The 13,340-nt window shown below is 39.5% G+C and overlaps 1 protein-coding gene across 1 annotated transcript in view; it reads right to left on the bottom strand.

The window, feature by feature from the left end:
• The window catches only part of LOC107569540 (acid-sensing ion channel 1), a 65,317-nt gene extending 57,720 nt beyond the window's left edge, over positions 1-7,597 (bottom strand). The window contains exon 1 of the mRNA XM_016255657.1: positions 6,935-7,597. Coding sequence (XP_016111143.1) covers positions 6,935-7,597 — 663 coding nt within the window. The remainder of the gene's footprint in view (positions 1-6,934) is intronic.
• Positions 7,598-13,340: the final 5,743 nt, after the last annotated feature.

Genomic DNA, 13,340 nt, shown 5'->3' with positions numbered 1-13,340 from the left:
CCCCCTTTTCACCTGTTGTGTCTTGCCTTAAATGACTAATAATGACTTATAACCACTTAATTGAGATATGTGGATATGAATAAGATCTCTAACGAACATCTGGAAGCATCTTATAGTCACTGGAGAACTTTCTCACGCATCTACAAACCCCTGAAGGACGTCAGAGCAGGCTGTGTGTAGGTTAATTGTTGATTGTCTTGGAGGTAATGCGGCACATCCATCACTGAAATAAGTCATCCGGTGTCCCTGCTTTCCCTCATGGCAGGTATGAAAACACGCAGTAAATCAAAGCTCTCAGTGGCATCTGCTCACACATGTGGGAGTGCCGTCATCAGTTTTCTAAGATCCACATCTCGCTCAAGACCCTGAGAACACAATGACGCGCTTTCAGTGCGTTGCCGTTGGCGATGGAGATCATCCGTACACCTCCGGCTTTACCGCGGTAAACAAAGCCGAGGTGCATTCATCACAGCACTATTCTGAACAAGATAAGCGTGGGCATTAAACTCGCAGAAAGGTACTTCGTACAGATTGTTTTTGTGCTGCAGACTGACTGTACGAATTCTCGACTCATCTGAACCACATTTTGTTGCACTTGAACTTTCAAATATCTCGTGAAAATACCAAGGAAGAGCACCTGAAAGGACCGAAATCTCTCTTCTATAAATCACTGAGCAGCAAAAAGAAAGTCTTCATTTTCATTGCCTGTTTTGCCACTCAAAAAATGGTGTTTGGAAACCATCGTGATTGTACAATATAATGTAGTTTTGAAAGCATCAAGATATTTAATAAGAAATAATGTGGGTGTGACGATATATTCAGGAGGAATTGATTGGATGGTGATGTATTTAATATGGAAATATCAATATTTATATGAAACTTGCATGGTGTACTAGACATGAACTAGACGTATATAAAAAAAGTTGTTTTAGAGAGTAACTACAAATTACAGCATCTTTTTCTTTACAATGAAATGCAGGGAATCAGGCAATATAAAACCAGAAAAAATATTAAAAAAGTAAATAGAGTCATTTCATGTTGTCTTCAATATGCTAACAACTTCCAAATTCAATCTCCATCCAATAATAAAGTGTTTTTTCTGTGGCGGACTTGAGCCAATGTGCGACTTTAAATCCGTGTATGAACAAATGAACTTGATTCTTCCTTTTGTAATGTAACTCTGCATGCATTGTTGTGATGAAGTTCAGCACTCAATGGACTGATAGTCTTTTAGGCTGTTGAGAACGTGCAATTTTTTGGTGTTCTGGTACCCTCTAGTGTTCAGACAGCAACAGTGAGATCAGGTGCATTCAGAAAAACTCAGACACATTAACAGAGACTCATGATCTTTAAACAGTAAAATTACAAAAGCAAGTCATTTGTAGTTCCCTCAGTCATTAGTGCTGTTTACCGAAGCATCACTATCACTATTACTCACATAAGGAGAGTGATTTAAACAAACCAATAATCCTAAATATAAAGTTTTGACATGTAACTTGTCTCTAACACCCTAGCAATGCACAGCAATAATCTTTGTAACCACCCTGAACACCCGCACCTGGAAACCACCCAGAACATCTTAGCAACCACAAAGCAACACTTGGGAGACACTCTGAGCAATACCCTTGCAACCCCTAAAGTTAGAAGTTAGAAATGTTTTTCAGCTGCACACAACCTTTTTAAATAATAAAGGGTTTTATTTTCGTAATTTGAATGCTAATTATTATTTCGCATGACATATTGCTATACAGCATTAATTCAATGAATCTGGACATTTTTAAATAAATTGCTTTTTATATTGGTCAATAGTCTTATTTTATTCATGAAGTCTTTAAAGGAAGAATTTTTCAATTCTAGACATACACAACAAAGCCTTCAGTCAAACGCTGGAACCTTTCAATGCAATCGCTGTCATCATTGTTAAATGGCTGTGCAATGAATTAGCATTTCTCAGAGCGCTGCGTAAGCGTTTCTAAGGGTTATGAAGGGAACGGAGCCAGGGATGGAGAGAAGCTGGTGGGAAATGTGTCTTCTGGCATTGTTAATATTAGATGAGCTGCTGTCATCAGCACCAATCCTCCGATAAACCATGAAGATCAAGTTAAGATTATACAGTCAAGGTCAAATTAAACACTAGCACACACTTATAAGACACCAAATACAGCATCAGATAAAGTCTAGACCCCGCATGCTTTTTGTCTGTAAGAGTCTTAAATGACAACCCACTTATTGATTCCACATCTATAATTAACTGTATTTCACTCAATAGTTAATAGCCTAATTAAGCAGATTAGACAACGTCTACTTCAGCAAAAATAATATGCTTAGAAAGTGTATGGCAAATTAAATCTGTCTGACAAGAACTACATAAGTTAAAAAACAAAGGTTACACAGGTAGTTAATAGGAAATAGCCAGTTGTAGAGTCCAGTCCAGATTAGTCCAGTCTAGATATGGCCTGAGTGTCTCACAAGTCTGTAAGATTTTTTCATCCATTTTACTGTTCGTCAGGTGAAAATATGAAATCTGATCACTAAGAAGATTGCTAAGTGTTAGCACGGCTATTGACGCCCCTTCACAGCAAGAATGATAACTATATTAGCGTCCACATCAACAGACATTGTTGCACAGCATGTACAGTTATGATGTCTGCTGTTTTAAATGCACAAACTCTTATCTCAGTTGGATTCTGATTGGCAAGTTTTCTGGCATAATTCATCAGCTGGACAAAATTGTTCTGAGAGTGATTCCAATGATATCACTCTTCTGTGTGGTTATAGTGTGGTCTTCCCTATTGTCAGAAAATTAGGATGATTATTAAAAGTGCAGAATGTAATATTGACAGGTAGTGGTTGAAATGGGTACTGCAGTCCAAATTCTAAATTTTGGATAGAGTTGTTTCTCCTGCCCCCTCCTGGAAACACAAACAGGAACAAGCGCTTTCCAACAAACAAATCAGACAGGAGAGTGGAATAACTTTGATGGACTTAAAGGGGTCATATGATGTGATTTCAATTTTTCCTTTCTCTTTGGAGTGTTACAAGCTCTTGGTGCATAAAGAAGATCTGTAAAGTTGCAAAGACTAAAGTCTCAAATCCAAAGAGATATTCTTTAAAAAATGTTAAGAGTCAGCCACACCTACCTAAAATGGCTCGTTCTAACACGCCCCCACATATCTACATCACTATGTGGGAAGATTTGCATAACGCCGCCCAAATGTTCACGCAAAGAAAGAAGGTGTAACTTTTATTCTCGCTGTAGTATTGTTGTTGCCGCCGCCATGTCGTGAAGGCGCTGTGTGTTTCTTTGTGAAAGCGAAACTACTATGTTTGGCCTTCCAAAAGAGGACGATATCTGCTTCGTCATGCCTGGAGCTGATCCGTGCTGGTTACTGAGGAAATAATACAACTTATTGTTACAACTTATCGCCGGATCGGTTTTCACCGTGGACGAAGTGGAGTCCAGCCCGGGGTCGTCACATGTGGTTGCCGCAAGCCTTCCGGACGCTCCTTCGTCGAAATCGCCGGCCACACCATTCTCAAGCCCACCCGCCTCTGCTCAATCTAGCCTCCGGCCTCTGCTCACTCTAGGTCACCGCCGCTCACTCTAGGCCACCGTGTGTGACGCTGTGTTTCGTTGTGAAAGCGAAACTACTTTGTTTGGCCTTCCAAAAATGGACACGACTAGAAATCAGTGGTTAAGTTGTATTTACAACACTGTTCCAGAACAGTTCAACCCAAATATTCAGATGTGTGCAGCACATTTTATGGAGGACGGTTTACTGATCCTGGAAGAGTAGACTACAATTCTGGCTGTTCTGACTCACGTAAGTACATTTTTTATATTAAAAGAGTTTTATATTTTTTATATTTAAAGCGAGTTTTTTGGGCAGTGTAGAGTAGGGCTTGTTGTTTGTCATTTCGCCGATCACAAATGCAGACATGGTTTTATGTTTACGCGGCGCGATGCAGCGCAACGCATAAAAAGACAGTATAAGTCATTATAATCCATAATTATGTCCCCACTGGATGCAACGAATGCCTCGTTTATAATGGGTTTTCATGTTTTTGAATCATCGCTCCGGCCTGACAGGGCATCACAATATGGTAAGGGGCGTAACATTTCCGTCACACGCTTGAGGTATTCGGCCAATCATAACGCACTGGATAGCTGGCCAATCACAGCACACCTTGCTTTTCAGACCGATGAGCTTTGTAAAAATCAACGTGTTTCAGAAAGGCGGGGCATAGAGGAGAAACCATAATGTACAGTATGTGGAAAATAATGTGTTTTTTTTAACATTAAACCGCATAAACACATTTCATTACACCAAATACATAAAATAATGTTCTTTTTAGCAACATCATATGACCCCTTTAAACTTGAAAAATTGTGTATAATGATGTCTTTCCATGGTTGAAATAATATGTTCTGATGTTCATGTTTATTTCGTGCTTTAAGTAAATATGAAAAGACGGATCGGGCCGCTTGAACTGAGGCAATACAGTGATGTCACCACACAATAAAGAGCCATAAAATGTTATCTATTGTTTGAATTTCTTTAAAAAAAATTACAAAATTTGAATGCTGAGACCTTGTTTAATACCAGAAGTAACCTGCATTGTGTTGTCTGTCGGCGTGTTGTCAATTTCCTCTTTGCTCCACGATGTATCTTTTACTGCTTTAGAACGTGTAGTGTGAGAGCGGCGTGGTTTGTCGGACATAGCAACAGTAACTAAGGAGGGAGGGTTTTTGCCAAGGGTCAAGTGGGAATGAAAGGCGACAAACCTTAAATTGTAAGCTGATGACGTTTTAATATTCTTCTGGTCATAGAGATTTTTAGTTTGATGGCAAGGCTTTTTAGTTCGGGGTAGACTCTGCAATCTCTGACCCAGTTCATTTAGGCTGCAATATGCTGTGTTTTCCGGCAATTGGCAACCCGGGTGTCAAAATACTATTGGGTAAATTGGCGGTGGGTGGAATACACAAACCAAAACAAAAACAGACTTCTGACACAGAACGCACATTTCAAAGTAGACTAACTGGCTGTAGCATTGTTTTTCATGTAAACAAGTATGTGTATCTTTATTCTAGGTATTATTCATGTCTTGAACATAAACAATTCAGCACAAGTATAAGCAATAACACAGAAAGGAAAATCTTGAAACGTCACAAACAGACATTTGTTAGTCATAACCTACTCCACTATCTGACCTAACAATAGTTAGCCGACCACATGGCTGGGCGTGCACAAGGGCGAAATGTGAGCTTGTGCTCTGGTGGTGAAAAAAGATCCATATATAATGGAGCTGGAGGAAGTGGGACTCGAATTCTGCCCCAGGACGGAAAGATGAGCAGCCCGTCTGTTTGGCACAGGCCCGCCTCCCATCGACCCGCTCCAGCACTCTTCTAAATATCTGTCAATCGATGGAGACTTGCACACAGTGAACTCACATTCTTAGTGTCGCAAGAATGATTTGCAAATAAGCACTAAAGGTGAGGTCGAGCTTAGCAAAGAACACTAACATTGACTGGCAGAGCTAGCTGATATGAACTGATAAGCTAGTTGAACCACTAAATGTGGATTATATAATACAGTATTTATGGTCGTTGAATGCTTTGTTTGTGTGCATATGGCAGATTATCCATGCTGCACCTTTTAAGTAGGTTGACAATACATCCCATCGGAGGCATCGGATAATAAACACCCATCATCAGAGTGCAACCAGTGGTGTTTAAAACCCCATATGCACTTACCAGACAGGAGGCTAAATATACTTAAGTGCTCTAAACTGATTCTTCAGTAAGCGCTACCAGATATATTCTCGGCCTTTACGGCGAAGCACCACATAATTCACTCAGCTCAATAAGAGCTTAACTCACGGGAGATCTCGAATGGCGTGAGCGCCGGCTAGAAACCTTGAGATCAGCAACAATGACAAACAAAATGCCTATTTCATAGACAGCCGGCCCTCTTTTCATCAGCGTAAAGGGATTAGCTGCAGACTCAGACTTGCTCTTGGGGGAAGAACGCTAGAGATACTCTGCACAGAAATCTCATATCCTATATCAGCGGTTTTCAAATGCTTTGATGACAAGCAGCCCCAAATATGATGATCTCACTGCAAGTGACCTTCCTACAGTAAAATATAATGCAGCTGGATATTTTTATGCATGAAAACCCATACAATAATACATAGGACCTTTTAAGAAAAAAGTAACAGAAAAGTAAAGAATGAAAAAAACTATAGAAACAAATATTAAATAAAAAAAAAATATATATACATACATGTATTAGTTCAAATGTTTAGGCTATTAAAATTCAATCTTAAAATATAATAAAATATTATATAAGACAACACAGCTAACACTTTCCAAAAGCTTTGATATTTAATTAATGCTTCCAGCTTAAAGCAGTTAATTCCGAAGAAACCAGCTGCAAACAGCACAGTTTTATCCTTACAAAAACACTATCCACAAAGCCTGAAGAACAACACACAATAACCTTGTCATCATATCTGACAAATCTATGCAAACACTTGCCGGAGACCAATTTCCACAATGTCAAAACTTCAGCAGCAAGTCTAGAGAAAAAGATCCCTCAAGTGGCCTTGAAACAGGCCAATGTGTTACACAAAAGCAAGCTACACCGTATAATTATCAATCACGAGCAGTCAAAGGGTAATAATGGGGGTCTGAAATGCTGTTTTCATTTGCAATGCTGAACACACAGAATAAATGGCTTCTGATTCCTGTTAGATACAGTGAGAACACCTATTAATCTTCTCTAATGCCTCAAGTGCGCCGAGTCCATTTATCTTCTCGCAAATAAAGTCAGCCAGCCACCCTCACAATAGCATGCCGAGAATGGATTGAGCGCCGGGGGCCAAAACTCGACTCCTACTTACTACGAGTCCATCCGGACACCGGTCCTACCTCTCTCCAGTGTTCCGGGCCGCACTCCTTCCCAGCAAATTTGCACTCCAGCAGCATGTCTTCCATGCTGTGACGGGTGCGATTGAAGAACTCGGCGAGGCTGAATCGAGACCCTTGCCTGTCGGGCTCTGGCGCCAAAGGGATTCCCGGCGCCATGTTGTCCTCATATCCCAACAGTGGCCCCATGAAAAGCAAGTCGCTGTAGCTCAGCTGCGAGCGCCGGAACAAGTTGTAGTTGCAGAGCGTGATGGCGGGGAACGTCATGTTCCTGGCATTACGCTCGTCCAGCATGGTGATGTAGTCATACTGCAGGTAGTAGATGGCACGGTCAACCACCTGCATGAGGAACATGGAGACGGCCAACAGGAAGACCACCGCCCACAAGCCCCGGCGGATGCTGAACTTCTTGTCCTCCACGAAGACGTGGTTGGCACCATGGAGGGAGCAGCCGCCAAAAAACGTGGCAACGCTGATATCGGGCACTTCTTCTTCTTCCGTCCCATCGTATGTGTCCGGATCGTCACCCTCCTCCTGGTACTTGCCGTGTTCGCCATCTCTTGACCACACTACGCGCTTGTAGTGATCGTCGAAGCTGCCTTGGCGCGAGCGACCAACTGGCTCGTCGTCGGTGCTGAAGGAGATGGTGCATGTGATCCGTACCATGATGTTAAATCAAAAACTGGTCAATAGTGAAATGAAGAACACAGAAAAAACCTTCTCAGCTTGCTTGGTTACACTTAAGATGTCATTTTGAAGTATTCTAGATGTCCAAAAAAATGTAATGGCCCCAAATAAGTCAATCCAGACTTGATCTTCTGGTTACTAGAGATGGAAAAGCATCAATGATCTCTTGAAATGGTGTCGAGCACTATGACATCCCCAGTAATCTGTCTCTCCCTTCATATCGGGACATCTGAAGAGGAATGGCGCTGTTGGGATGTTATGCACTTCCTGGCCCCAGACTCCCTCCCTTGGACAAGGAATAGTCCCAGTGCAACCTGCATCTGATGTCAGCACCAGATCGCCTTTCACTGCGCATTTCAGCACTTAGGATAATAATCCGGGCAGTTTCTATCACATAATATCTGCTTCATGAATCTAGATGCATCAGAGTCATGGGATTTTTCATTAGGTGATAAAAGGCACAGCAGCCGTCATGCTTTGATAAACAGTATATACTGAATGCGTCACTGTTGCTGGTTTATCAGCTCATGAATAAACACTGAAGAGTTTCGAGCAAAGCCAAGATATCAACATGCGTGCATGTGTGTGGCTGTGGCTCAGAGGTGAAGCGATACTGTACAATATCATGCATGAAAGACTGAAGTACACAAACCCAACACCTTTCATGATATATCTGTGCTTATCTAGCATGCATTTGCTTTACTAAACTTCCCGTTGAATGCAGCTCATAGACTGAAGGGAATTTCAGCACTTCATCAAAGTTTTATCACCTTAATTCATGGAACACGAGCAGAATCAATTTCGGGGTTAAAGTAATATATATGCAAAACCTTCTTACATACAGTTTTGTGTTCATTTCAAAGGGACCATTTGGAATAAGAATGGATTTATTAATACAAATGAAGTCATTTTCATAGTATTTTCATGAATAAGACCCTTTGAAGGTGATTCGCTGCATGTTTTCTGTCCTAGATCGTGTGTGATTGATTCTGGCAAGATCAAAGATTCAAGGATTTATTTTCAAAGCACAGTGATTGGAATCAAACTGGAGGCATTAGTTTTAAGACCAGCTGCCTGTCTTTAAAACATATAGTTTCTCATTGCACAGCTGCTCTATTGATTGATCTCTATTGACGACTATGACAGTCAGAGTTTTTTATTTCTTTTCTTAGACTGGATGGACAGAATTCAATAGACATAAACTGGACTGTAGGGGTGGAATTATGTATGGATGCAATGGAGGAAGAACAACTCTTGTTGGCAATAGTTATAAAATGAAACTTAAATACAGTTCACAGAAGCATGACACTGTTTTCCAAATGTTGCATTTCCATTAACAAGTTATATTTTCCAACAAGAATGTATAGCATGACAAAGCACATTTTCATTAGCCATTCTTACTGAGATCCAGATAAAAACGGATTTGAATAATAATAACTTCAATAGCAACATTAATCTAATAATCTTCAACAAACTACCTACTCAAAGTAGTTAAACTACAGTAAACTTGCACTTTTGAAAATACTATTTTTCTTAGTTTTCATAATTTTTTGGTAAGGAGCTTGCAGTGTAATCTTTGCTGTAGTTAGCTACTTTAAATTATGAACAGCTTCCAGCAACTAAATGTTAAAAGTAGCTTCAACACTGGATAGTTATAGGTCGTCAATCCATTTAAATGCCCTTGTAAAATGACCATTTCAAAACTGGAGATTGTTTTAGACCAATATCCATTAAAAATGAAAAGCTGCCAAATGTATACAGTGTCCAACAGATGGCAGCAGAGCTCAGCGTGTGAATCATCCAGACCTCCTGCAAAAACGTCTTCCGTGTCGACCCACAACACTTGAAAATGCAATCAGTCTGATTGCCTGAAGCTGCCAGTGAAAATGAATTCTCAACACGCTCGTATATATTTCCCAGGTCTGCTCCAGTGCTCCTCAACAGGTTGCTCCATGCTCCATTCAATCGCTCTTCACTCTTAAAGGAGAGTATGGAATGAAAAAGTGACTTAAAGGAACAGTACACTGAAAACAAAACAAAAAAAGTGAATCATTTATGACTTCTCTTCAGGTGCTTACTTGCTAATTAGCAAGTTGTACTGGCTAAGTCAAGCATCACTATTATTATTTCACATACTTGTGGTCATCCACACATTTCGGCCTAGTACAAACGCAAGTAATGTCATCTTCAGACACTAGGGGGCAGTATATGCTGCTGTGTGGTGACTCTGTGCCTTGAGGGCGGGTATGTCATTTGAAGCGCATGGAGATGGTCCATCATTTCCACTCAAGACACACTCTCAACCGACAGCGATGATAGACCTGTCGTTACCATGGATACTGGCAGCGAGGGAAAACGCATGAAGACCCATTACCATACACACACATTGACACATATGTAATTTGATTCAACGACTGCTGTGAGAAAATAATGTCCACTCTGTGGCTAACATCTGAATTGGCCTACTGGGCACTAATCGCATTATTTAACACCAGGAAACCTGTGAATGTTTACGGAAACTGAATTAATGAGACCGGCTGGTCTCGAGTGGCACAGATCCAGAATAAAACATGAAACCAGCTGGCACAACCACAAGTGCTGGAATTAACCAGCACTAAATTACAAGAACCGCAAACAGAAAGACGAACCTGTTGGTTGTTGCAGCCTGATACTTGAGAAATTGTAGCATATTGATAAATATATTCTGTAATTTACATCATAATGATGTTAATCAAAAGCATTTACATATATATTAAGTCAAAGTCTAAAATCATCGTGAAAGAACAAATACATTTTAAAACGTTTCTTTTTTTTTGTAAAAATGGATTAGACTGAAAATGGAAAATTAAACAACTTAATTATAATTACAAAATATATGTTATAGACATTATATCAGTTTATATATTAAGTAAATTGTTACTTTCAAAATTAATAAATATATATTAAATAGGATAACTAGGAATTAAATTATATATTAAAGGGGTCATATGATGCTTTTTTAAAGATCATTATTTTGTGTATTTGGTGTAACAGAATATGTTGACATGCTTTACTGTTCAAAAAACACATTATTTTTCAAATACTGTACATTACTGTAGGTCCTCTATGCCCCGCCTCTCTCAAACGCTTTGTTTTCTACAAAGTCCCGCCTTCCGACAAGCGCAGTCTGCTCTGATTGGCCAGCTGACCCAGTGCATTTTGATTGGCCGAACACCGCAAGCACTCGTCGGAAATGTAACGCCCCTTACCATAATCGTGAGCTTCATCTTTCAAAATAAATGTAAAGACAGTAAATAATGTCATTAGTTTTACCATCAGTTCAAGCCCGAAAAGGGAACAGAGTCACGTGATAGACACAGTGATGAAGCTGGTATGTGTTTGCTGGCAGAGTCTTAACTTTGATAAAGAATATCTCTTTGGTTTTGAGACTTTAGTCTTTGCAACTTCAGGGATCTTATCTATGCACAATCAGCTTGTAACACTCCAAAGAGAAAGCAAAACTTGAAATCGCATCATATGACCCCTTTAAATAAAATTAAAAAATAATGTTTTTAATTTTAAATGTAAATATTTGTATTAAGATAAAGGTCAAGTTAAAAACTGTAAATGAAAGAATAAACGGGTTTAAAATAAAAAAATATAATAAAAAATATATATTTTATAATAAATATATTTGTATTAAGACAAGTCAACTTTAAAACTGAATGAAAGAACAATGAATACAGTTTATATATATATATATATATATATATATATATATAATATTTTAATTTCTTTACATAAAACCTTATTTATTCTTTTATTATTGCTTGATGTTTGTTTGTATTTCTGTTTCTTTATATTGCTCCTCTAAAGCACTTTGAATAATCACTGTAAATAAAATGCACTTTATAAATAAACATGATCTCAGTCCACTGCGTTTACAGAAACAACACAGGACATAAGAGGCATTATTGCACGCTGCAAAAACAATACCAACACAAACAAGCGGGGACAAGGGATGAGAACAACGATATGATTACTAAAGACAGCTGCCGTGGGTCTGCAGGGTCCCGTGCTGCGGTAAATGAGTTGTTTTGGTCGTGCGGCACGTTCTTCATATGAACCCATGCACTAAGGTTAGACGCACAGGACCTCGCCTTCCTCGACTGCCTCAGAGCCGAGAACGACTCTACTGTGCTGCAAAACACTGAAATTGAAATGATAAACAGCATGACTCATACACCAACCGCTCACCTTCATAACATTTATGAAAACATTATGCTGTTTTTATTATTACAAATGCAAAATTATTGGAATCAGAGAATTAATTAGTTATATTTTCGTACCCGCACTATACACTTGACATGGTATATTGCTAACATGTATAATGTATTTGTTGTTTGTCTACGAATGCTAAAATTCAAATTAGATATTTAAAAATTCATTTGAATCTTCCTCCTCGTCTTTCTAGAGGCAGAGATCCGGAGGATCCGCAGTGCTGACGGCATTTTCAACAGTTAAATTATAGCCTGCATTTACAGATCTATTTATCAAACTCAAGCGGCTGTTGAAGCGCTCACAAACATTTGGAATAAACAGTGCGCTCGTCTAGATCAATAATGCCGGCGTTTGTGAGCGCTGTCTTTAAAGAGCACATGGAGCAATTTCAGCTGACAAATATGACAGAATCATGATGGATTAACTGAAATACCATTCCACTACCCAGAAGCCCACTGTAGGCAATCTGCATATCTTCGTCTTCTTGTAAGGTGTGGGATCGATCGCTTCAGGGTGGACGAGACCGGTAGATCAGAAGGATCTGAATGGAGTTTGCTCATGTAAAACTCACCGCCGTGATGTCACGGTGTTGTGAGTGGTTGCCAGGGTGTTACTATGCAGTTTCATAGCTGTTCGTGTTGTTAGGGAGTTTTATAGTTGTTATCTGGAAGTCTGTTGGAATGTGGCTATGCTATCCTGGTCGCTAGGCAGTTGCTATGTTGTTCTGGGTTGTTTCCAGGGCATTGCTGTGAAATTGCCAAGGCATTCTGGGTGGTTACCAAGACATTGCCACTGCTAAAGTGTTTTGAGACATTTACAATCATTGCTATGCAGTTGCTAAGAGTCGTTTGCCCAAAGCGAATGATATAGTGTTCTGGGTGGTTACCAGGGTGTTGCTATGTGGTTGTTAATGTGTTAATGTGAATATAATGTTATATTCTGCCGTTACCAGGTGCTGTGTAGTTGTCAAGGTGTTCTGAGTGGTTTGTTTTATGTTTCTAAGTGGATGCTATGGTGTTTTGAGTGGTTGTTAGCATGTTACTATGTGGTTGCCAGATGCTGGTAATATTCCAAGGCTAAGTTGCTCTGGGTGGCTGTTAAGAGTGTGGCAAGGCAGCTGCACTATAATGTCTTAAGTTATTACTTTGATTTGATTACTGATCATTGCTTTGCAGTTGCTAAGGTGTTGTTCTAAGTGGTTGCTCGAGTGTTCTAGGTGTTTATTCACTGTGTTGATTGGAAAAGACTATGGGTCCCGTATGTACCTCATTCACTGGAAGTCTAAAGTAGTTTTCTGCCTGTTTTATCGCAAAAATCCACTAATTACAATAATGTTGACATTCGATTTTTTTAATACAAATTCCTGATCACATTCTATCTTGTATTTAGTTGTTTTTTTGATATAATGACAATTTTCAATCAGCATGTTGCTTAGCAATTAGCGATAAGCACAGAACAGGTA

This window comes from Sinocyclocheilus grahami, unplaced genomic scaffold, assembly GCF_001515645.1.
Source record: "Sinocyclocheilus grahami isolate Dianchi unplaced genomic scaffold, SAMN03320097.WGS_v1.1 scaffold1355.1, whole genome shotgun sequence".
NCBI lineage: Eukaryota > Metazoa > Chordata > Actinopteri > Cypriniformes > Cyprinidae > Sinocyclocheilus > Sinocyclocheilus grahami.
The sequence above is the reverse complement of the archived record's forward strand: the minus strand, read 5'-3'. Positions and strand labels throughout refer to the sequence as shown.